This window comes from Lepidochelys olivacea (assembly GCF_965140295.1).
Source record: "Lepidochelys olivacea isolate rLepOli2 genome assembly, chromosome: 3".
NCBI lineage: Eukaryota > Metazoa > Chordata > Testudines > Cheloniidae > Lepidochelys > Lepidochelys olivacea.
This window is the reverse complement of record NC_140413.1, coordinates 115,568,245-115,593,975: the sequence shown is the minus strand read 5'-3', so window position 1 is coordinate 115,593,975 and position 25,731 is coordinate 115,568,245. Positions and strand designations below refer to the sequence as shown.

The 25,731-nt window shown below is 44.5% G+C and overlaps 1 protein-coding gene across 2 annotated transcripts; it reads left to right on the top strand.

The window, feature by feature from the left end:
• The first annotated feature begins 13,714 nt into the window (after positions 1-13,714).
• Positions 13,715-24,221, top strand: ZBTB2 (zinc finger and BTB domain containing 2). Of its 2 annotated transcripts, none has more exons than XM_084624818.1 (3): positions 13,715-15,707; positions 20,245-20,427; positions 22,576-24,221. In XM_084624818.1, exons 2-3 carry the CDS (start codon positions 20,255-20,257, stop codon positions 23,936-23,938), a joined length of 1,536 nt encoding a protein of 511 aa, XP_084480944.1. In that variant the 5' UTR covers positions 13,715-15,707; positions 20,245-20,254; the 3' UTR covers positions 23,939-24,221. The 2 variants fall into 2 exon arrangements, with proteins under 2 accessions (XP_084480944.1, XP_084480945.1); XM_084624819.1 differs by lacking the exon at positions 13,715-15,707 and adding an exon at positions 17,336-17,458.
• The last annotated feature ends 1,510 nt before the right edge of the window (positions 24,222-25,731 follow it).

Genomic DNA, 25,731 nt, shown 5'->3' with positions numbered 1-25,731 from the left:
ATGCTGTGTCAATAAATGTCTCCAATGTGACAGTTTTGCCTCAGTTATCATGGAGGTGACTCACTCAGCCTGTTCTGGTCCATGGATACCAAAGTCCTCGCTGCTGCCCCTGCTTCCTCTCCCCTGTCCCCCTGTACTGAAGTGTTTGCTGCCTGCTCCCTTTAAGCACTGAAAAGATACGGATATACCTACCCCCTCTTTTCCATTTTTGGTGAAAGCTTCTCTTCCTTTCACATTTTTGTTGCTTGAAATGTCTAGGAGAAGGCCATTCACCTTCTCGGTGTTCAATCTGTCAGACCTTCACCCCAAGAACCCATCAGCACAGAGAGATTTGTCTGCAACAACTTCTGCTTAAGGAAGCCCTTGAGGCTAGACCCTTTGGATCCATTCAGACTTTGGTTCAAAGGTCTAAAGAGTCAGCCTCAGCACCGTGGTCTCTGTCAATCCCAAAGGGATCCAAGAAGCTGCAGCCCCTATCTGGGCCAGACTTGGTTCCTGCGGCTCCCACAGTCAAGCCCCTGAATGATACAAGGCTGAACCAAGAGGTGTGTGGTTGGATCCCACTGCCCCAGTTCTGGAAGAAAGGTCGATGAACCGTTCAGCCACCCATGCTAGTACCAAACCTCATGCCTCACAGCAATCTGATCCTGATAGAACCCCTGCAGCTGCAGGACATGGGTCAGTTCCAACTGTCTCTTCCAGTTCCTGGAAGATGGATGTAAGCAGTGCCTTTGACAGCCCTAGTTCAATGCCTTTGGTTTCAGATGCTGTGGCACTGAGGATAAAGCAAGACAGCCAATGTTAGCAGTGTTGGTTCCTGTGCATCAGAGTTATCAGATCCATATGATTCTGATGGAGTTGTAGTTGCATAGTGGAGACATGTATCACCCCCAGCTTCAGTAATGAAGAAGATGAGCCCACATATCATTGGATCCGATGATGTCCAAACCTTCAGATCTGCTGTCATTTCCTGATCCAGTCTCTCTGTCAGTCTGGTTACTGCCACATGGCTAGATTGTGTGGTCCTATGGGTAGAGCCCCAAACCCTGCAGTGGGGGTCAGAGCACACAGCCAGAGCCTGTGGGTGGGGGAAGGGGGTGAGCCTAGGGTCAGGGTCAGGGCTCAAAGCCCATCGCCAGGGGATGGAGTCTGCAGCCACACGGCTGGAGCTTGCCGCCCGGCACCCCAGATCTGAAGCCCGAGCCCCGCCACCTGCCTGCTCCTCCAGCATTTGTGGCTCCAGAGGAGGACAGGGCCCAACCCCAAGTGGCATCCCTGGGAGGGGCCACTGCTTTGCTTTCCTCTCCTTCCCTCCCATCACCACCGAGCAGGCTGTGGTCACATGAAAAGCCCCAAGTGGCCGCATGTGAGAAACGCTGATTTAGAAACTGACCTTGAGCCTGATGTATCATCAAACTAACATGCAGTAGCTTCAACCTCTTCTCCTGAGGATGCTACGTAGGTCCACAATTTGATGGATCACATGGTGTCCATTTTGAATCTCCCTTTGGTACTGGTGGAAGAGACTTCACACATGGTATTTGATATCCTCAATGCTGTCAAGAGTAGAATGTCACTCCCCATTCTGGATCATAGAATAACAGAGTTGGAAGGGACCTCTGGAGGCCATCTAGTCCAACCCCCTGCCCAGAGCAGGACCAATCCCAACTAAATCATCCCAGCCAGGGCTTTGTCAAGCCTGACCTTAAAAACTTCTAAGGAAGGGTGTTACGGGGCTTATTCCTTCACCCACTTACTTCCCTGGTCCTTCTCGCATGAACAGAGAGCAACAATACCCAAAGTCCAAAGGTGCAAACAATTCGATGTTTATTGGGGTGAACTTCCAGCAAGCATGATTCCAGTTTCCTTCCTTAGTATCCTCCTTCCCAGCTCTGACACCACAGAGCCTTACACCTGTGTCCTTGTTCCTACTCCTGCCCTTAGCCAAACATGATTCCAATTTCCTTACCCCCATTCCCTGTTCCCATCTCCCCCACCCGCATGCCCACCCCCACCCCCTTACTTCCAGATTGACTGCAGACTATATAGAAAAAATTGAGTTCTGCTTTGCTATACCTTAACCAATCATTTTCCTGAAATTTAACTAACCAATCCTAACATATTGTAACCAATTATATCCCACCACCTTAATTAGTTTACACCCAGCAAAATTAATTATACAGCAGACAGGAACAATCACAGAACCAGAGAGATTATACAGACAAACAATAGCAAAGTGGGAACTATAATGACAAAACAATACAGAAGTGAGGATTTCACATCCCAGCTATTGATAAGTGAGTTCTTGCCAGACAGGATGCTATCAAACTAAGTTTCCTTTTACATTTTCTAGGCACTTCCCTTTCTCTGGAGGTGATAGGAATACAATCCTGTCCTGATAGTGCCTAACAGCCCAATAGCACCTTATTTCAATGTGACTGGTTTGGAATGTGAGGATGTGACCGGTCGCTTCCTAGCTTATGGCTGCCTCTGCTGCTTAGCCAAAGGCCTTAGCCTAAGCACAGGGCCACAAACTGTCACAGTAAGAGAAGGCCCTTACACCAGCAGACATTGATTTTGATTCTTTCTTTTATACCTCTAGAACTAGCCAAGTGATAAGAATACACCTAAATTCTTAAAGTACAGGCCTTTGCAGACAGGCCTGAATATCTATATCCTAACAAAGAGGATTCCACCACCTCCCTAGGTAACGCATTCTAGTGTTTCAGTATTTCCAGTGAAAAAGTTTTTCCTAATATCCAACCTAAACCTCCCCCACTGCAACTTGAGACCATTACTCCTTGTCCTGTCATCTGCTATCACTGAGAATAGTCTAGATCCATCCTCTTTGGATCCACCTTTCAGGTAGTTAAAAGCAGCTATCAAATCCCCCCTCATTCTTCTCTTCCGTAGACTAAACAATCCCAATTCCCTCAGCCTCTCCTCATAACTCATGTGTTCCAGTCCCCTAATCATTTTTGTTGCACTTCGATGGACTCTCTCCAGTTTCTCCACATCCTTCTTGTAGTGTGGGGCCCAAAACTGGACACAGTACTCCAGATGAGGCCTCACCAATGTCAGATGGGTTGTTACAGCCAGCCAAATCTGTGTGGTCCAATCCCAACCCTTGTCCATCTGCCTGTAAGAAGGCAAATTATACCAGATACTCTGTGAAGGGTTCTCTTATTTCAATACCCAGCAACAGGGCAGGGTCTGAACAATCACATCCAAATAATAAAGGGTGGGGGGAATTGACTCATTAGGGAGAAAGGCATTCTCCTCTTCCTCCATTGGTATCAGGATGGCAAATTATCAGGCAGACATGGCCTATTACAAATTCTATCTATGGAGGGGGGGGGGGAGTATTTTTTCTCCAGGACTTGCCTAATGACAGAAGGTTGGCAAATGCTGTCTTATTGGAGGGTCAGATTGTGTCCAAACATGCCCTCAGGGCCTCCTTCAATGCTTTAGACTCTGCTGCTAGAGCAGGGGTGGACAAACTACGGCCCGTGAGCCAGATCTGGCCCCTCAGGGCTTTGGATCTGGCCCGCGGGATTGCCACCCTGGTTGCGCCCCGGGCCCCGCACCGCTCCAGAAAGCGGCCAGGACCATGTCCCCCCTACCCAATGGGCCGCAGGGACAGAGGGCTGAGTGTGCTGCACTTGCCTATGGGTACCTCCCCCAAAGCTCCCATTGGCCAGGAACGGGGAACTGGGGAACCGCGGCCAATGGGAGCTTCGGGGGAGATACCCACAGGCAAGGGCAGCGTGCTCAGCCCTCTGCCCCCCCGTCCCTCAGGGGCCACAGGGATGTTGTGCCGGGCACTTCCCAGAGCAGTGCGGGGCCAGGACCAGGGCCAGGGCCGCAGGGACCTGCCCTGGCCCCAGTGCATGCTGCTGCCACCCCAGAGCCGCTCCAGGTAAGCAGCACCAGGCCAGAGCCTGCACCCTGAGCCCCTCCTGCACCCCATACCCCAATTCCCTGCCTGAGCCCCCTCCCTGCACCCCTGCTGCACCCCAACCCCTGCCCTGAGCGCATTCCGCACCCCTTCCTGCACCCCTGCCAAGCTCCCTCCTGCACCCCTCCCTGCACCACTGCCCTGAGCCCCTCCCGCACTGTGCACCCCCTCCTGCAGCCCAACCCCCTTCCCTGAGCTCCCTCGTACAACCTACACCCCTTCTCTGCCCCAATCCCTTACCCTGAGCCCCTTCCTACACACCGCACTCCCCCCCACACCCCAACCCTACATTCATGGCCCTGCATGCAATTTCCCCACCCAGATGTGGCCCTCGGTCCAAAACGTTTGCCCACCCCTGTGCTAGAGCATTGCTGTTGGCTGTGACCTTTAAGAGGCATGCCTGGCTTAGATTCTCCTCCTCAAGCTATGGACATTAGAAAGTAAGATGGAGGATCCCCCTTTTGAAGGGGAGGGGTTTTTGCAGTGAAAAGACTGAGTTATCAATCTTGTGTCCTTTAGTTTTTCTAATAAATTGTCAATCTCTGGGATTGATTCCCTCTACTCAAAGAAGGCCCTTCACTCCCCTTTTTCTGATACTAGATGCAGAGTACCCCCAATCTTTAGTGTTTCTACTTTTTGTCATGTCAAAAATGCCAACACCACCAATAGCCTGTAGTCTCTCAGAGCCATTGTAGAAAAAGGCCTTTCAAACAAGTTTCCAAATCCAACCAGCTCACTTCCTTGTCAGCTCCTTCACCCCAGAAAATTAAGCCTCGGTTTGACAAGATTTTCAAGAGTTAGGAGCCAATCAACCAGCACTGTTCTGCCTCTGCATTTGAAGACAGGCTAGCCTACTTCATCAACGCATAGAGACAGATTATATCAAACCAATAAGTCTCAGAGATCATGGGAAAAAGCTATGCTGTACCATTTGAAAGACGGCTTTCTCCAAAATGGCCTTACCTGTCCTGTTCAGGGACTCTTCTCATGAGGCGATTCTCGCAGAAGTGGAGAAGTTGCTTCTGATAGGAGCAGTCAAAGAGCTTCCTGCTTACCTCAGGGGTTTTACTCCTGATACTTTCTGGTAAAAAGGAAGGACTGGGGTGGTGGGCATTTTGGCTGATGCTACACATGAGGGAATTTAACAAGTACATCCAGAAGTTTTGGTTCTGTACACTGCTCTGGCCTCCATAATCCCTTTGTCGTCGGTCCTGGATTGGTTCATGACAATCTAAAGGATGTGTATTTCCATATCCCAATTTACTAAAATCATCAAAAGTAACTTTGATTCATGGTGGCTGGGCACCATTTCTAGTACCAGGTGCTCCCCTCTGGCCTTTCCCCAGCACCCAGGGTATTTACAAAATGCATCTCTGTGGTAGCGATGTATCTGTGGAATCAGGCTATTTTTGTTTACACTTATTTGGCTGATTGGCAGCTGCAGACCGCTGTGCGCAAGGATCCATTGAGCCACGTGTGCTCCATGATCAATCTTTTCTCAGACCTAGCCTTTTTTCTCAACCTTCCAAAGTCAATCAAAAAGATTCCTTTTATAGGTGCCATATTGAACTCAGTAAAAGGGAGAGCTTTTCTGCCAGAGGAGAGATTTCTCAATGTGAGACAATGTCTATTAAAGACGCAAAGTTGCCCTACACCAAGGCTATGAGTCTTCTTGTGGATCTCATGGGGTACATGGCAGCCACTACCTATCTGACTTCCCAGCTAACCATGAGACTTGTGCAGCAATGGATGTTCCAGGTCTACACTCCAGGTTGGGACAGTCTTCAGTTATTGATCACCATGCCTCAGAACATTATAGTCTCACTACACTAGTGGTCAAGCAGGAAGAACATGCTTCAGGGTATGCAATTTGGCTCAGCAGAGACAGTGCCTAGATGCACAGGTGGTCCCTGAAAGGTCAGTTGATCAGACCATATTTTCCAGATGGGGTTGACCAACTGTGGACTGTTCACAATGAAGTTCAATAGAAAGTGTCATTGTTTATGTTCCAGAGCAGGCTTGGACAATCTATCTCTAGCAGATGCTTTCCTGCTGCACTGGGGGAAGAGTCTGATGTACATCTTTCCTCCTTTTCCCTTGAGACAGAAGGTAGTGCTTTAGTCTTTATTCAACTAGGACTGTGTCCCTAGCCTCTGTTTGCCAGAAGCTGGGAATGAGCGGCAGGGGATGGATCACTTGATGATTACCTGTTCTGTTCATTCCCTCTGAGCTAGATGGACCTTTGGTCTGACCCAGTAGGGCCATTTTTATGTTCTAGGACTCTTCCTTCCTATAAGTTAATTTCAGCATTACTTATCAATCTTTCCCACAAGTCCTGTAACTTAACTTCAAGCGGTCTCTGCATTATCACACTTCCCAACGCTCCTCCTCTAGTCCATGTTCTTGAGTCTGGCATGGTGGTGGAATAAACGGAGGTGGGAGGGCACTATCACTTCATATTTAGCCTTGCCCTCAGTACAACGGGATGCTGAAGGGAGGAGCAGGGGTACTAGTTGACATTGCTAGAATAGGGTTCTACCACAAGGTTGTGCCATATCCCTTAAGTGTGAATATGCAGAATCATCTTGAAGAACTCCAGTTACAAATAAGTAACCTTCACTTTTCCTTTCTGGATCTTCAATCTGCAAATCACCATCTCCAAAATACAGCTATGATTCCTTCATCTTGCCTCACCTGAACCTTTTTTATGGGGTCTTTTCATTAATTTAGTCTGCCTAAAGCCCTACTATCTAAATCTGTATTGAGAATCCACAGGCATAATCCTATTCCAGATAGTGGGACCATATCAACTCAGTTTTACCAGCATTTTTAAACCTAAAGTTGTCCTCATTTCCTGAATTATCCCTGTCCCATTTTTAATCTTTACCCATGCTTGTTTACTCATTCCTTCGCTTGAGTTCTTGCTACCATACATATGCTGGTGTGAAACAAGTCTTCTGGGAACTGGATTGAAATTAATTCTTTTAATGTAAACCATCCAACTACTATCAACTAGTAAAAGCTTTTGGGCAGGACTAAATTTAGGCTGGAGTCAAACTGATAAGCTACTGTGAAAAGCACCCATTTGCAATTTGACACCTCCTCATCAATTATTAGGAGTGGACCCTATCCACCCAGACTGAACTGGCCTTGTCAACACTGGTTCTCCACTTGCAAGGTAACTCACTTCTCTTCATGTGCTAGTGTACATATTTATGCCTGTATCTGTAATTTTCACTCCATGCATCTGAAAAAGTGGATTTTTTACCCACAAAAGCTCATGCCCAAATAAATCTGTTAGTCTTTAAGGTGCCACCGGACACCTCGTAGTTTTTGTGGACACAAACTAACACAGCTACCCCTCTAAAGCCATTTTTCTTAACCTGGGTGTGGGCTTCTCTGGGAAGGTGCCAGACTAGTCCAAGGGACAGGGAAAGCTGCATGACATTAGATCCACCCTTCCGCCTACTAAGAATGTCCTCCCATGGTTCCAGATAAATCACTGGCTCCCTGCCTTCCGGGCAGTTTTTCTATCCTATCCCCTTTCCACCAGTACAGAAGTCACCCACTCACAATGAATATGCAGTAGTTGAGGATTTTGCTTTTGGGACAATTCAGCTACAGTTATCTAAGACCTTTGATAGGGGAAAGGTTTGAATGATCACAGGAGCATTCACAGAGATGAATTACTCAACTGGAGGGCTCCACTGGCAGCCTATAAAATTTTCCAGAACAGCTCTGGTGCAGGGATCTTGCTTTCCATATGGCTGAAGAACCTAGCCTAGACTTGTTCCTATATTAATAATAAACTTAACTAGACACCATTTGATTCCAGTAAGGGACAAACTATTAACTTTAGAAGTTAAATTTAGTATGTGTTTTTATTGTAAACTGAATGGTCTCATTCTTTTAGCAACAACCTGTTTTTTCCCATTCCTAAATTCAATTCTTATCCATCTTGGGAATAATCCATTAGCCTACCAGCCTCTCATGCATTTTAAGTCTGTATACTTTAATGTTTCAGCTAAATTGCTAATTCTCCACCTGGTGGATTTAACCACCTTTCTGAAATATGTAAACAAGCAAGGAGGACACACAGTGTCAAACAACGGCTAGTTTGGTCACCTCTTCCTAACTGTTAAATAGTTCCAGTGATTTGTCCTATGATTATACTGTATTACATTAGGAAAACATTAAAGTTGCAAAGTCAAGCATTTAAAAATTAGGAAATGCCAGAATTAAGGTTACTTGTGCAATCTTAATGCAGCCCGTTTGCGTGAACGTATGCATTATATAGTGGTCTATTACATGACCGTGTGCTATTTTTTCCTCACAGTGCACAGGATGCACAATACTAACTGGGTAGCTATTACATTTTTTTTTAATTATCATTCTTTGTATGGCCCTATGCATTATTTACATATCATCCAAGCTGCACTGAACACAGATTTTCCACATAGACTTTGTTATGGTACTCACATAATAGTATCCACTTTCTTTACAGACCATTCATGAATTTATGTTCTCAAAACCCCTGTGAGGTGAAGAGTATTATCTTCATTTTACACAGAGGTTGACGGCACAGAGATGAAAGCAAGGCATGTGAAATAAAAGTGGCTGAAACCCAACTTGAGAAACCTTGGGCCTGATTTTTCACAGAACCTAGCATTTTATAGCACATTTTATGTACAGAACTCCCCTTGACCTCAGTTGCGAGTATTCAGCACTTCTTCAAACCAAATGCCTCAAGTTTGGTCACCAAAAAATTAGGATCAGCCAAAATTTTGGTTTAGAATCATAAAATCATAGGCTTTTCAGGTCAGAAGGGACCATTATGATAGTCTAGTCTGACCTCCTGCACAATGTAGGCCACAGAATCTCACCCATCCACTCCTGTAACAAACCCCTGACCTATGTCTGAGCTACTGAAGTCCTCAAATCGTGGTTTAAAGACTTCTAGGTGCAGAGAATCCTCCAGCAAGTGACCCGTGCCCCACGCTGACTTGCCTGAACTCTGGGGCAGAGGAAGGGATAGAATCTAGTTCTGTAGGGCAGCATTCGACTCCTTCAGCCATGAGACCATCCTGCCTCTTCTTTGCCTCCTTTACTACACACCTTCCAGTTTCTGCAACAAACGAGGGAGGGTCCTAGAGACAACAGTCTTATTCTTACACAACCCTGATTCATCCCCCAAGCATCATCCATCTTTTGCACTGAATGAGGCAGGTGTCCTGTGGAAAAACAGCAAATTACATATAACTAAAGGTTTATAAATGGATATGCAGAAGGCAGCCAAATAAAGGTTGCATGAACTTAAAATATGTCATTTACTACCTTTTGAGTACTTGATTTTGCAGCTGTAATGTTTAATGTAGTTTTTTTAGCGTAATATTTTGTTTGTTAAAAAACAAAAATTGAAGAAAAATATTATATGGAACCATATTAAACTCTTACATGGGTCATCAGCAAGATTGGGATTTTTAAATGCATAAACACATCCTCTGACACTTGAGCTCAGGGAATAAATGACAGTAATAGAAAGCTCTTATCTTCTGTATAGCTCTTCCACTTGAAAGGAGGGGACACACCTTGCCAGTTAATTTCACAGCTAGCTGCTAGACAGCACAGGAATGGTGAAATTCCAGGCCCTGAAAGGAAGTGTCTAGTGGTTACAGATCATTCCTGCCTCTGCTGTCCCCATCAGCTCTTGTTCCTATCCTACCTGCCCTTCCTTTTCCTGCTCCCATCCTCTTCTCCTGTCCTTATCTTTCCCCACTTCTCCCTTCCCCAACTCCTGCTCCCCTCCTGTCAATCTTCTCCCCCAGCACCTCTGTGCTCCTATTCCCTCCTCTCCCCCAGGCTCCTGCCTCTCTCCCATCTTCTGTCCCACCTCTGCTCCTGTCCGTTCACGGCCCTGTATCTTTCCCCTCCCCCTATGCATTGTAAGCCAGGCTGTTGCTCCTGCCCCTCTACCTTGCATGGGGACCAGCAGGGATAGCACTGAGAGCCCAGAAAATACAGCCTCCCTTTCCTCAATTTCTATACCCAGCACCACAGGAGCCCCCAAGCTTCATTACTAAAGAATGGCAGATTGTGATGTGAGAAGTACAAACTAAACTAGACACTCAATTATAAAAAATTTAAAATACGAGATTTCCACACAATCAGCAAGGATGCTAAGATCTCTTCTGAAGAAAACATACACATAACAACAGAAGAAAAACCTGCTAAATATAAGGATTATTTGACCTACAGTGCAACCTACACAAACACCGTCTATATATAAGCAACCACTCTAAAATTATTCCAGAAATCTCCAGAATATTGTTTAGGAAGCAATTAATTTTTGCTGGTCTCTGGAGTGAGAGGTTTTTTTTGTTTGTTTGGTTTTTTTTTTGTATTTCACACTTTTCTTCTGTAAGAATTAAGACTGTGCACACAACCCCAGTGCATAACCTTTACAAGTTGAAAGTTTCCATCATGCAAGTTCTCCTACAAGAGCTAATTAAGAAGGTGAAGTGACACTACCAAATTTTAAAAAGTCACTTCCCCTCACCCTGTTATAAGAAACTGAAAATTGCTTATAAAAGATGAGAGAAAATAAAATTTGTTTCTTCAGTTTACTTTAGGCTTTTTATAGTTCTCTTCCAGAGATGTTCAATGTTTCCTCTGTTGTTTATGTGGATCTTTCAAAGAGCAACTGGGTAGGAAAAAAATTGATTGTAAAATTATAGAAATTGGCAAATATAATACCTGAAACTACTTTGTTTTTAAATACTAACTAGATTTCAAGTGGATGTTGACCAGTTAAGCACTGAAACTGATTTTGTACATACACAGTATCCCATTAATTTTAAATGTATGATACAATTTGGGGGAAAACTATGGAATACTGTAAATACTTATCAATGCTATTCAGTTAAGCAGGTGTGATTTTGTACTTTTTCCACTGAAGAGTTCAATAATTGCATAAGCTTTTAACTATGCAAGTATGGAAGCACTCAGTAAAAGCAGTAGTATTTTGTTTTTTAAATATATTAATTTGTGCCCTCTCTTACAAGAAGTATACAATCATTCACATTGATATATAATAGAGTAGCTCTCTGAAAAATGTCATACTCTAGTCAGGAGAGCAGAGTCATATTCTGAGGTTGAGTACAGTTAAAGTTGGGCTCAAGTATGAAGCTGAACTGGGAAGGAGGCTGAGTCTGGAGATAGAGACCTGCATTCCAATTTTCCAGTTTTACACTTGACACAGGATATAGGAGAGATGATTTATGCTACTTCTGTACTTGGTGTATTCTCAGACTCATGTACGCTCTGGCCGCAACAGCCACATGGGCTGTTCACCCAACTGAGGCTAGTGCATTCCAGTAACACTCTCAAGGGAAGGAGGAAAGATGCAACACCTTTTCATTATTACCTGGAAATACATGAGCTATAATCTGTACAGAACTACTACCACTTATCACCTAGGAGAAATCCATCTGCTTCTAACTGGCCAGGGGGTTTCGTTGAAAGAGATACAACTGTCCTGTTAAGTGGAAAAGAAATATTGTGAAGAGCAGGAAGGCAAGTAGTTATTCAGGGCACGGACTCTACTCTAGCTTTAAAGGGACCAAACATCTCTTAAAGGCACCCCTGGAAACAATCATTAGTATCAGTCAGCCTGAACTGGATTAAAGTCAATAGGGCCATCTGATTCTAGACACCCCACAGCAGACTCAAGACTGGCACTGAGAGCTGTGCTGTAGTCTCTTAGTTTAGGGTTAGTACTAATTATTACATTTACCAAAAATAAAAAAATCACTTGAGGGGTTTGGGTGTTTAGTCCAGGCTTCTCCCACTGCTAAATTGAATTCTTACTTGCATGCATTGACAATGGGATTAAGATGCATCTTCATCATCCTCGCAGCACCCGTACCATCATTGGTGTCCACTGATCTAAATCATAGTATGCGGTACTTGTGAGTAATATATTTTTTATCTGGGTGCAGGACACTTGGCAGGACAGAATAAGGTCTACTGTTATGATAGGATTGGAGCCTGTAGCCCATAGTCACATGAATAGTCATTCCTGTTCTCAAGTCCTGTATTCAAATAAGTAAGGCTTGCAGGATCAATCCAGTATTTTAGTCAGTTTGATTGTGCCTGTCAAAAGTAGTACAAGGAAAGTAAAACCATTTCATTCATCTAGTATTCAGTGACAAAGGGGAAGAAATCTGCTTTTACAAATATGATGTGGCTCAGATTCAAATAGGAATCTTTTCTTTGACTGATGGGCTTTGATCAGACCAAGGGTCCTTTTATATCAAGATATCAGATTACCATTGATTTAGAAAATGTTATGAAGTTTACAGGTCTATAAACTGTTGATGTAAATCTAACTATTAAATACAAGTATTTACATTTTCCTCCAACTTTAGAGCCTGATTATCCTTCTCTTATGCTGATGTGAATGAATAACTCCACGGAAGACACTGGAGTTACACCAAAATAAAGCGGTTTAAATAGGACACTCAAAGCCCTATCCTTCAATTATCAAATAGAAAGCTTGCCAGAAATGTATTTGTTTTCCTCTTCTGAGTAGCCCAGAGAATTATCTATAATTATTTCACTTTAAAATTATGGTTTTGCTGTTCTCAGTGAGAGTAGCATCTCTCAGTGTTTTGTGTAAACTCCATATCTTAAAACATTTGGCTTACCAGCTATGTTAATTTATATTTCAAGTAGTCAAATCAAGTATGAACCACTGTCAAAAGGAGCACAGACCATTCTGGCAAGTAGATCAGAAATGTTCCCATTTACTAATTAAATAAGTGCTGTAGAAACTTCTTTAAATCACACATTCACACACACATGGAATTGAACAAGTCAAAGGTGTTGCAGTCAACCACACACATAGGGATATGATACTGTTTATTCACAATACCAGAACATTAGTACACATTATAAACTACCAACTTTGAGTTTGGTGAGCACAAAACCAACTGAAATAAATTTTTTTTTTTTACTTATCAACTGTAAAGTCTGATTTAAGATTTTGTTTGATAATTCAGATTTTAAAAGTATTTAATTTTTTATGGGCTAGATTCTCCCTATGAACCCAAACTGAGAGCACCCCTGCATACATGCAGAGACCCACTGACTTTAATGGGACTTCCTGCAAATGAATCTGTCAAGATGTGTGTCTAAGCTTGTAGGATCAAGCCCTCCATCAATTTAGTGCTCGTAAAATGTGATGACAGACAGCCCTGCAAACTGCAGTTGCCCACTGTGTCTCAATCATGACTGGCTCTACAGGTGAAAAGTTTGTTTATTCTCTCTTATTTGTGCACCACATGAACACCTGTCCCCTACGAACTAGGCTGAGACAAGTAAGTTCACCCACCATGCTATTTAACAGCCATCAGAAAATTCTCTTTACTCCATAACATGGATCAAATTCAAACAGTTGACATGGTGTTATATCCTGCTCCTGTCAAATGGAAAAACTTCCTCTGATTTTAATAATACCAGGACAAGCCCCCTAGAGGGTAAAGTTTTATAGCTAGTGCTGGTCAAAGATTTTTCCACCAAATTGTTTTGATGGAAAATTAGGTTTTTCAACTAATTGAAATTTTTGGTGAAAAGTGTTTGCTTTCTGCCTTAAAACTTTTGATTTTTCAGTCAAAAAACCTGAAATTTTCAGCAGAAAATCTATTTACTGACCAACTCTATTTGTAACATATATACATACACACACAAGTGTTAAAGTTCAGGTCTGGACTTTGAGACTACAGAAGCGCAGCAAAGAAAAATACATGTAGACCGCTGAGAAGGTGGGATGCTTCCATTTATCAGATGACTTCCCATTGCCCTCTCCAAAGGCGAAAGCCCACCCTTAATTCACATTAATGTCAATGGCCAATTGCAAAGTATTGAAATTTGTAAATAGGTAAACAATTCAAAGACCAAGGATCACATCAAACATCAATGTATTTTGTTCAAATTTATTTATGCTACTTTAGAATACACAAGTATTCTGCACAATATATCAAATCTTTGTAAGATGAGGTCTCACTCCAGTACTACCCCTCCCTTTCCTTCCACTACAAGGAATGGGCATAGTCACAAGTGTGAAAGCTGCAGAGCAAACTTTTATAAAAAGATTTTCTAAACTTTTAAAACTAGAAGTATTTTAAAACTACAGGCAAAGAGTATGAAGAACTAAGACATTTCAACTGCATTTATACTTGAGTAATGTTTTAACTTAATATTTTAGACTGCAGAGTTTAGGTATTATATATTTCACAGTTCTGCAAAATGTAAAATCTGTCTTACCTAAATTAACCTCTTAGGGTAGGTCTACATAGCAGTTAAACACCCAAGGCTGGCCTGTGTCAGCTGACTTGGGCTTGCAGGGCTCAGGCTATAGAGCTATAAAACTGCAGTGTAGACATTTGGGCTCAGGCTGGAATCCCGGCTTTTGGACCCTTCCCCTAGCAGGGTCCCAAAGCTTGGACTCCAGCCCCAAGCCAAAGTCAGCTGACACAGGCTAGCCACAGGTATTTAACCGTTGTGTAGATGTACCGTTAAAACCCAGTACTAAAGTAAAGCCTACTATACTCTGCAGTTTCTGCTTTGCCAGGTCTTTACCATCCCCTTTACAACAGATGTTATTTCAACTTCCACATTAACTAGTGCGACCTGAGCAAGGGCACAACCATTTGCAATAGATAAAACCACCTAGATACATCTTAAAGCCTTGTTTTATCACAAAAGGTGCCTGTCGCTGATGACCAGAACCAGACCAAGACTTTACCATGGATTCAGAAATGGTGCTGACCAGACAGTACTTGGCTACCCTTACCATTAAGCCACATCCAGCACTGGATCAGTTCTGCCCAGTGCTGACAATGGGTATTTTTAATAATGTAGACAAGGTTTAAGTGGATGTTTTAAACTGCATTTTAAACTTAGTTTAGTATCCACACCCAGTTTCAAGTATAATTTTGAAGATGCCACCCTGGCAGAGGGGCACTCCTGAGCAGTGCGAGGTGCTCTCACTGGCTGAGCACTGCAGAAAGAAAGAGCAAAACCCAAAGTAGGCAGGTCCAGGGAGTTTTGGAGTATGCAGTGGCTGTGTGGGCACCGCAGGGAGGCGGCTATGCACTCCTCCACCCCAAGTCCAACCAGGCCACTCTGGTCTGCTGTGTCTGAAACAGGCCCCGACATGAGCCAGGCCTCGGATCCCCCTCCCCAGGAGCAGGCTGCGCCCTCGGCAGCAGGATGTGGTTAGGGCTGGGGGAAGCTACACTCGGGCTTCACCTCCTGCGCCCCCCTCCCCCACGGTTTTTAAAGGGGCAGCTCCCCAACAATAACGCGCGGTAGGGCTGGCTCCGGGGCTCCATTCGGCCGGGGGAGGGGGAGCTGTAGCTGGCGGCTGGGAGCAGGGGCTGAACGGGGAGCCCCGGCCCGGTGCGGCCTGTGCTCGGCACCGCGAGAGAGAGAGCGAGAGAGAGGGGAGGGGCGGGGTGGCTCCTGCTGCTGCCGCCACCAGCGCTCGCCGCCTCCCCTCCCCCCCCCGGCGGGGGCTCCTCGCTGCAGCCTCTGTGCTCCGCTCTCGGTCATGTGACCCTAACGTAACCGGACAGGAAAAGCCGCCGCCGCCGCCGCCGCGCTGACTCCGTTGTTGCTGCTGCTGCTGGGCGCGGAGACGGCGGCGGCCCGAGCGGGACCAGGCGCCACAGCGGCCCGAGCCCCCCAGGTGAGCGCCCTGCCCCCGGGCCCGCAGGGGGGCCGGGGCCGCTCCCACGTGCCCGATCCCCGCCGCACCGAGCCAGCCGGGAAAACGCGGGCTCCGGCGGAGCGGCTGGGCCCGGCCGGGCCCGGCCCCCGCTATTGTGTGTGAGGGGAGCGGGCCCGGGCCGGCCGCGGGAGCCTCGGGCGCTGGAGCGGGCGGCGGCGGCCGGGCTGGCGGGGGACAGGGGGCGGCAGCAGCGCCTGGCGGCGCCGGAGTTCCCTCGCCTCCCGACTGGGCGGCTCCATCCGGGCCGCGCGAGGCCAGGGGAATGGGGGCCGCGCGGGGAGGGAGGGGGGAGAATCAGATCCCTTTCTCGCACGCCCTCCCCTCCTCCGGCCCGCGCGGGGCTCGGTTCGGTCGGTTGGGGCCCACTTGCCCTCGCGCTCTCTCCCCGCCCCTCGCGCCCGAAGCGGAGCGGCCCCCTGCGGCGGCATCCGGCGTGGGGGAGGGGCGAGGGCTGAGGGAGCCGCGCGAAGCGGGAGGGGGCGGCTCCGTCTGGTTCTCCTCAGCAGGCTGGGCGGCCCTGGCGGCAGCGGTGGATCCCGTCTCGCGCGCCCTGGCGGCTCCGCTCGCGCTGCGTCTTGCTTGCGCCGGCTCCGTCCCGTCCGTGCGCGCGTGGAGGGCGCGTCGCATGCGCTAGGGGGCGGAGCCCAGCCAGTAAGAGCGGCGCGCGGCCACTCAACCTTCCGCCTCGGCGACCAATCAGAGCGCGTCCTTAGTCCCTGCTGCCACAGGCCGAGCGTGACTCCTGAGGGGGTGAAGGAGCAGCCGCGAGACTCCACCCCCCCGCCGCGCGCCAGAGCCCGCTGCCCGCGGGGCTGGGGGAGGGGAGTGCTGTGGCGTGCCGTTGAGATCCCGGCAACTGGGCCTAGCCCTGCAGGCCCAGGCCGCGCCCAGCCCGGCCCGCTCTGCCCGAGGGGGTCTGGCGGCGCAACCCCCATGGCTGAAATAAGCCGCTGTCCCCAAGCCCAAGCGGCAGTGTCCGGGGGGCGGCAGTGACAGGAACCTGGCTGGGTGGGTCGGGCGGGCGCGGACAATTGTCCGGGGCGGGCGCAGCCGCCAGCCAGAGCCCCGCTGCCTTCGCTCTGGGAGCGGCTGGTGTCCTACCCGCCCAGCACCAACCTGGCGCTGGAGGCCGCGCCCCGCTAGCGTGAGCCCGGGGGCTCGCTCGCTTGCAGCTCGGCAGGCATGGGGCCCGGCTCGGCACACGGCCTGCGCTGGGGCTCAGGTAGCGGCCAGGTTTTAATAAGGTGTTTACTGTAGTCTGGCTGATATAGCAAACCAGCCCTACGCCATGGCACCTTTTGAAAGTCTCCAGTCTCCCAACCCTTCCCATGGTACCCCGTCCCGATGAAGTGGACTGTAGCTCACGAAAGCTCATGCTCAAATAAATTTGTTAGTCTGTAAGGTGCCACAAGTACTCCTTTTCTTTTAACTTCTTTAAGGTTATTTGTCATGATTTTCTCTTCATAATTAAATTGACCTGATTTTTCACTTTTATATTTTGGTTCTCCATAACAGACTTCTTCTAAATGTTTGCAAAGGGACAATTCAGTGAATTATGGTTTTTATCTGTTACTCAGTTTACATGACTTCAAAAACTGATCTTTAGAAATGATCACCAGCAGAACAAAGTAGCCCATCCAAGCTATGCTGCCAGCAACTTAGCAATAGGATCTTCTCCATAATACTAAGCACAGAGATATTTCCATGTGGTAAAGTTGTTTTAAATACAAAATTGTATTATTGAGACTGATTTATTATACTAACCTCATTTAGCTAATACTTCAACCTAATGATCATATAATAAAGTCATGAATTTTCTTAGGCTGAAAACTACTTAGATATTCTAAAACAAAATAAGGTAGGCGGTTCCCTCACTCTTTTCCCTTTCACCAGGGTGTGTGTGAAGATGGAATTAGTTTTTAGTGCTTTGATTCCAAAGACTTTATCATTTTTGAGTACCAATAAATGGGATAGGTGTACGCACATACTGAGATCATGTCATCCTGGATAGTAATTAAGCCAGCTCCGGGATGGAATGTAATTGCCGTTCAGTAGCCACATTGACTCTGCAGTTTAGAAAAGGAAAAATACTGTATCCAGGACAAGCTTAGGTAGTAGAAGGTAAATAAAGAATGCCTCTTAATACGTGCTACCACCCCCTGGATCGTTACTACCTCCTATTTCACCTAAAGGTCTTCTATCCAAGTACAAACTGGACCCAGCCCTGATTAGTTTGTAAATCCTGAGATGTTCTCAAAAATATTGCATAAAAATGAAGGCTTGATCTTGCAAAATTTTCCATGTTGTCAGAGTCTACTTGAATGGAGCACCCACCTAACAGGATTGGAACCTGAACTGTGAATGTGCTTTTTTGTTGCTGATAAATTCTCAAAAGTAAATATTTGATCTATCATAATATTTGCAGAGCCACAAATATCAAATGCCAACTTGTGTGCTTTATGGCCTTTATGATGTTGGAAAGTAATTTTTTCCTATTAAGCAGTAGTTTTTGTAACAAAATACTGCTTTTGTACACTGCATTCTTTCTTCCCCGCTCATGATTCACTTTACACATAGAATTGTAGGACTGGAAGGGACCTTGAGAGGTCTTCTAGTCCAATCTCCTGCACTCAGCAGGGTGCAGATGGCGCTGGGGGTGGGACAGGACAGGAAGGGGGCATGCTTGGGGGAGGGGGTGGAAAGAGGAGGGGAAGGAGTTGAGTGGGTGTGGGAAGAGGTGGGGTGGAGCCTTATGGGGAAGGGGTGAAGTGGGGACAGGGCCTGGGGCTGGGGAAGGTTTGGGGGTCCGTGAACATTTTAAAATCAAAATGGGGGTCCTTGGGTTGCTAAAGTTGGAGAACCACTGCTCTATGCCATTACCTAAATCTTTGATGAAGATATTGAGCCAGACCTAGAACTGATCCCTGTGGGACCCCACTTGATATGCCCTTCCATCTTGACTATGAACCACTGATAACTACTCTCAGGGAACAGTTTTCCAACTAGTTATGCACCCACCTTATATTAGCTCCATCTAGGTTATATTTCCCTAGTTTGTTTATGGGGTGATCATATTTCATAATTTCATATGAACGTCTGTGTCAGTGCAATGTATTGAAGCAGCCTGGTGCCTAATGGCAGTCACAAAGTGTAATAATACCTTGGTCCTTCAGCAGGTTTGAAAAACCTCTAATACCTACTACTACAATAACTAAACCTGTTACCTAAGGTGAAATACCTACACCACCATCCCTCTCCTGTAATTGAAAGGGAAAATACAGTTTTGCATTGTTGTAATATTGTTTAAAATGTTCTATTAAACTTTGGAAACCAACTTTCTGTATGTCCTGGGGTCTTGTTACACTTCCCCCTTTCTGGCTTCACTGTATCTTTCTTTTCTATTATGGAGCATGTATGTTTTTCTTAATTGTTGTGGATGTTTGTTTTCCTGCCTACACCTTCCACTGCTTTATACCCATTCCTCCTTTTCCTACTGTCTTTTGTACTCTATTTTCATCTCTCGCTTCTTTCCAAAGTCTCTCTTCTGTACTTTATCCCTCCTCATTTTCTTCTTCCCATTATCATCCTTGCCCTACCCACGCACTCACTTACACTCACACACGCACTCATCCACTCAAAGGCTTTCTTGGCCCCCTGTCCTAAAAGTTAAAAATATCAGGTCGTAGAGGATGCTGCGCTCCCTACTCTGCCTCCAACTCTTGAGAAAGTAGTAACAACTCCTGAGCTGCTTCTCTACTGCACTGTTTTGTGCATTCACCTCCTTAATCCTGAACAAAATCAGTAATGGCACCCTTGGACTGCTTTGTTGCTGTTCGGCCTCTTCCTTAATACAGCATCAACCTCTCAGCTGCTTCTGCTCACAGGTTTGCCCTCAGGGGAAAAAGTCAGCAAGTATAGCACCCCTGGCTACTGTTGCCGGCTCCAAATTATTACTCACTCTGGGAAAGTGAGGTTTTCCAAGCCCTGTTTGAATTTTCAGTTGCCCTGCAGGTAGGTGTTTACTTTTACACGTGTTTGTCAGTGATCTCCTCTACCCACACTGAATTGTATTGATGGAGGTGATTGAAATCCTGAGGAGGTAAAGGTCTACCAAGTGACCAGACTATAATTATATAAAAAATTAGTAGCAAAAACCTTCAATACAATTTCCCCTTAAAAATAAATTCATTCGTCTCTTACTCATCTTCTTTCTTTTGTCTCTCTTTCCCTTCTCTTGGATTGTGTATATTTATCTCTTAAGTATCTCCTATTCTAATACCCTATTTCTACCACTGTATTGTTATATGATCCTGAGCAAATCAGTCAACCCTCTATAAAATGAGGATATTTACCTACTTATAAGACACTGTTTATAAAGCACCTTGATACTCTTGCATGAAAGGTGCAGTAGAAGCACAACGTATATTGAAAAAGAATCTTCATGTACATCTACTGTTAAGTAAATACTTTTACATAAATGTCATTTGCTTTTCAGAGTGTAAAAAATGGATCTGGCCAACCACGGACTTATACTGCTACAGCAGCTAAATGCTCAGAGGGAGTTTGGTTTCCTGTGTGACTGCACGGTTGCTATTGGTGATGTCTACTTCAAGGCACACAAATCTGTCCTTGCTTCTTTCTCCAACTACTTTAAGATGTTGTTTGTCCATCAGACCAGGTAACTATAGAAAGGTTGACTGTTAAAATGTTATTCATTTAACTTGGCTAAAAAAATCTAGCTGCATTCTGAAGCATTAAAAAAGCGATCATTTGATTTTTTTGTTAATATTCGTAGAGAACCCGGAATCTATTCTTGTTTGCAAACAAGGAAAGTCCTCAAGAAGTGGTAAGGTTGAAATTGTGTTTCATTGGAGTCCAGCTAACTTCCAAAACTAATATTATACTTCAGCAAAAATTCTTCACCTTCAAAAAACAAACACTCATTAGAATATCTCGAAGTGAATAGTTAAGGTAGCCAGCATTGTCTACACTTCTCTGTAGTTCTTGGTCACTGTCATCCACCCAAACTTAACTTTATTTCCTCAACTCTGCAAAAGAATACCCAAGAGCCAGTAATTAATTACTAGGAGAGTAAAATCTGTTAGACGTTTGTTTTTTATCTTTGCTCCATAAAAATTGCAAAAACATTACAAAGTTAAGATTTGGTGGTGTGATTGTGAACAATGAAGGATTACATGGCAGTGGAGCACAAGCTGCATCCCTTAGCTGTTTATTTCCAGACATTGTAAAAAAAAAAAATTGGGGCAGAGGGGCTTTTTTTTTAAGGGTAGAATTCGTGGAAAGCAGGTATTGTTATTGGGTGTTAGCTGGACTCTAGTGAACAAGTTCAACCTTAACTCTTAAACATTTTTTGAACTAGGACTAAAATTTTGAATCTGATATATAAGGTCCACAGGTAGAGAGCCAACTCAGATAGTTCTAACACCCATCAAGGTGGTGCTCCCTCCCTGCACATTTTAACAAGAGCTGGAGAGGAGAAAGTTATACCTGAGGAAAAAATGGGAGTGGAGGACTGTGGAGAGAGGGAAGCCTCTTATTCAGATTGAAGGTAGTGGGGCAGGAGCCTGTGGGAACAGTGTTCCCATATTCTGTAGCACTGTTGACCTCACTCACTGTATGGGTGAGGTCATGCCACATTTTATACAGAAGCTTCCTGATGGCAGTGGCATAGTACCTGCACTTAACCCCCCCCCAAAAAAAACAGGACTATACCCCTGATTAAATTGTTAATGTCTGCTATCTAGAAAATTAAGCATTTAAAGTTTACCATGAATAAGAGTCTCTGCCTGTCGCTGTCCCTCCAGTCCCTTCATCCCCCCTACTCCTAACCTCTTGCTTCCCTTCTCCAAAGCCCTTCATCCCAAGACCAGATAGCATAGCTCTATGCCAACGTCCTTTGCCCTCAGGCCCTACCCCTTCTCATCCGTTGCCCCTTTATCATGCCCCCTACTGTCTCCTCCCCAACCTCTGCCTTGATTCAGCAGTAGGTAATCCTATAAACAATTGTAATATTGCGCTGTATACATGTGAAAACAGCTTCTTAAGATTATGGCCTAAATTTAGCCATTAGCAAGATTTTAATATAAGACTGGTTGGGCGGGCGACGGAGGGAATCCTTGTAAATTGCAGAATATATTGTGTGGGACAGCAAATTCATAACAGCAGAAAAGAATTATTATCTTAGGGTCTGTCAGAACATATTTATGTTTCAAAGCAATTGGTTTACTGAGAATAAGATTGCCATTTTTCAACTGGCCAAATAAATTAATGCCTTTTGCCCCATCTACAAACCATATCTCTTATGACAAGCTCCCCCCTCTCTTTCCAAGCAAAACTAATCATTGCTGGAATTGCAGGTTGGTATGAGCTATGGGGATTATTGGTTATTGTTTTACACTTGGACTTTTAGCATTCACACATTTATAATTTAACAACAACAAATGTGATTCTCCCTATGTTTCAAAAATCTCCCTATGTTTCTGCATGGCACTTGTAGAAGTGTTATGTTTAGCTATGATGCTGCATAAATGCAAGGATTGGTTCCTGCACATATGACCTTACAGTCTATCGATTGGAGCTTTCTTTCTTTAATGTGTTAGGATGACAGATGACTGCTAGTATTTCCTAAAATTCAGTTAAAATGAGGAGGTCATTTTTAAGAGCAAATACATTTTGTAATAAATTTTATGTTTATATTTCAAACATATAACACTAATTATTTTTTATTCAGACTTGAGTGACCTAGATTAGATTCTAGAGACTTTTCCTTATCTCATTGTTTACTAAACAATTATTTTTCTTTTAGTGAATGTGTCCGTTTGAAAGCAACTGACATACAACCAGATATCTTCAGCTATCTCTTGCATTTGATGTATACTGGGAAGATGGCACCTCAGCTCATTGACCCAGTTCGATTAGAACAGGGAATAAAGTTTCTGCATGCATATCCACTGATTCAAGAGGCCAGCCTTGCCAGTCAGGGTACCTTTTCTCATCCAGATCAAGTTTTTCCATTAGCCTCTTCTTTATATGGCATTCAAATTGCAGATCACCAGACAAGACATCCCACTAAGGTTACCTCAGCAACTGACAAACTTGGGCGAGAACCAAGGCCACAGCCTTCCAGGATGAGCCAAGAACCCGTGTCTGAGGGCTCACAGCTCTCACGGTTGGCTTCAAGTCTGCCACAAGTGACCCGGACAAATATGACCACTTCTGACCCTTTGCAGTCTTCACTGTCTCCAGAATTGGTTTCCACTGCTGGTAATAGTTCTCCTCCAGAGGAGGAAGCCAACATGGAAGCATCTTCTTCAGATGAACAGCCTGCTTCACTCACAATAGCACATGTCAAGCCAAGTATTATGAAAAGGAATGGAAGCTTCCCAAAATACTATGCCTGCCACCTCTGTGGTCGTCGGTTCAATCTGCGAAGCAGTTTGCGTGAGCACCTCCAGATCCACACAGGAGTACCCTTCACATCAAGCCAGCAGGGAGAAAGTAGCATTTCCCTGTCTCTTTGTAATAATGCAGCTGAAAAAGATGCCATGGAAGTGCCTGAAGCGGGAATGATTAGTGACAGTGAGCTGCAACAGATCTCAGATTCCCCAATAATTGATGGACAGCAGCAGGCAGAAACACCACCACCATCAGACATTGCAGACATAGACAACTTGGAGCAGGCAGATCAAGAAAGAGAAGTTAAAAGACGGAAATATGAATGTTCCATCTGTGGACGCAAATTTATTCAAAAAAGCCACTGGAGGGAGCATATGTACATACATACTGGCAAACCTTTCAAGTGCAGCACTTGCGACAAAAGCTTCTGCAGGGCCAACCAAGCAGCCAGACATGTGTGCCTAAATCAGAGCATGGACACATATACTATGGTGGACAAACAGACTCTGGAACTCTGTACTTTTGAGGAAGGCAGTCAAATGGACAACATGTTAGTACAGACCAACAAGCCCTACAAATGTAACTTGTGTGACAAAACATTTTCAACTCCCAATGAAGTGGTCAAACATTCGTGCCAAAATCAAAACTCTGTCTTTTCTCTAGAAGAAGATAGATCCATTCTGCTTGGTAGTGAGGACACAGAAGCTACAGAGACTGATAACTCAGTGTTAACCTCCATCAAAAAGGAGCAGGAAGCAGTGTTGTTAGACTGAAGGTGAAACCTATCAATTTTTTAAAGTTATTCATTTGTATCAAACTAATACTCCCCCTGCAACCAGAACTACGCTGGCATGGTAAAAAATGGGATCTTGCCCCTCCCACAAATAAATAAAAGTCCTTTGCCTCAAGCCACAACATAATTGATTTTAATACAAAGGAAAGTGTGTAAAGGTAATTAAGCTAACTTTGTCAATAGTCCTAGTAAACTCAAATTTAAATAGATTTTAAACAGATTTTAGATTATTTAAATGCATACTTAGATGCAATGAAGTGTGTAATGAGAAATAAAATACCATTTTGGTAAACAAAGAATATATATATATTTAATTATAATTATTTTCTCTGGTAACAAGTCTTCCTTTTGAGAAGAAATAGCAGATGATGCAGCGTGCTTTTTAGAGCTACATGTACAAACTCTGTAAGATAACTAAAAAAGGCTTAAATTTTTTCACCATGAACCCAGGAAACTTTGTTTTTAGTCTTTAGTTTTTCCTCAAGTATTCCCTGGGGTATGTATTTCAGGTATCATCATTGACATTATGTCCATTCAAGAAAATTTAGTTACTTAGTCAACTTTGACTAAAGTAGCAGTAATAATAATGTGATGGCAATCTTTTTATATGTATATATAGAAAGTGTGTGTGTGTGTGTGTGTGTGTGTTTGGTATATACAGGTAAATTAATGCACACACCCTATCTAAAGAATTGGGCATCTGCTTTCAAGTTCAACCAAAAAGGTCCATACATTTTAGTTATTTGACAGACTAGCCATTTTACACAACACTTATTTTTAAATTAAATTTAAACTGCCCCAGGATGTGTGCATTTTTATTATCATGTTTGAATGGAAACTAATATAATTAGTGCTGTCACCCAAGACATGGAGGAAACTAGAAAATAGAGAAATTGCATACTAGTGAGCACTGTGCAGTTATCAGTGCTGCATTCACACGTGCTGTAACAATAGATCCAAGTCATTCCTGATATGAGAGGAGGGGGGAGACTTGATCACCTTATTCACACAAGTAGTCTCAGACTTCAGTGGGTCTAATTGCATGAGTTAAGGTGGAAAAGATTTGGCCCTTTGTTTAATATAGTCACCTTCTAGCAGCAGACAGAGGGAAAGGTGGCTATGGATCATGGTTGTTTTAAAAGTGAAGCTGCAGTACTGGCCAGTGAATTCTGTTTAAGGGATTCCCATCACTTTAGACTCCAAGGCAAGTATGCAAACGCTGGGAGGGCAAATACCATAGCATTAGCTATTGCTCAGGATAGCACTGCATCTTTGTATTTAAAATCAAGTTGCTGATTTTTATATTTAATTTTTTATAGATGCCTGGATTTTTTGCCAGTAGCCTAAAAACTGACAGCAGTAAGGAAGCCCACTGATCAGTCATTGGGCCAATAGGAAGGCTTATGTAGGCAGAGTAAGTGCCCCACCATAAATGGAGGTGCGGGGGGGACGGGGGGGCGGGGCACAAACCATAGCTCTGCTCTGTGTATTTGTTTAAATTGAGTATCATCCTATTTTGTGTATAGTTAAGTTCTCAGATTTGTAAGTTTTTATACATCATTTCATTGAATAAAAATTGAATTAAATGGAATGTGATTTATTTTGAGTCTGATCAAAGATTATTGGCTTGTGATCTGTTCAATAGGACTCTTTTTGAAGCAGTATAAAAGCTATGGGAAGCATGCAGCATGAGATGTTAATAAAATTCTTTCATATAAGTGAACAAATGGCTTATTTAAGAAAATTACACCTGCCTAAAAATAGTGGATTCAG

Excerpts from the sequence above, each read along its gene's own strand:
- ZBTB2 (XM_084624818.1), top strand. The coding sequence starts at position 20,255 with ATGGATCTGGCCAACCACGGACTTATACTGCTACAGCAGCTAAATGCT. Across the intron at positions 20,428-22,575 it reads TTGTTTGTCCATCAGACCAG|TGAATGTGTCCGTTTGAAAG; the intron begins GTAACTATAGAA and ends TTTTTCTTTTAG.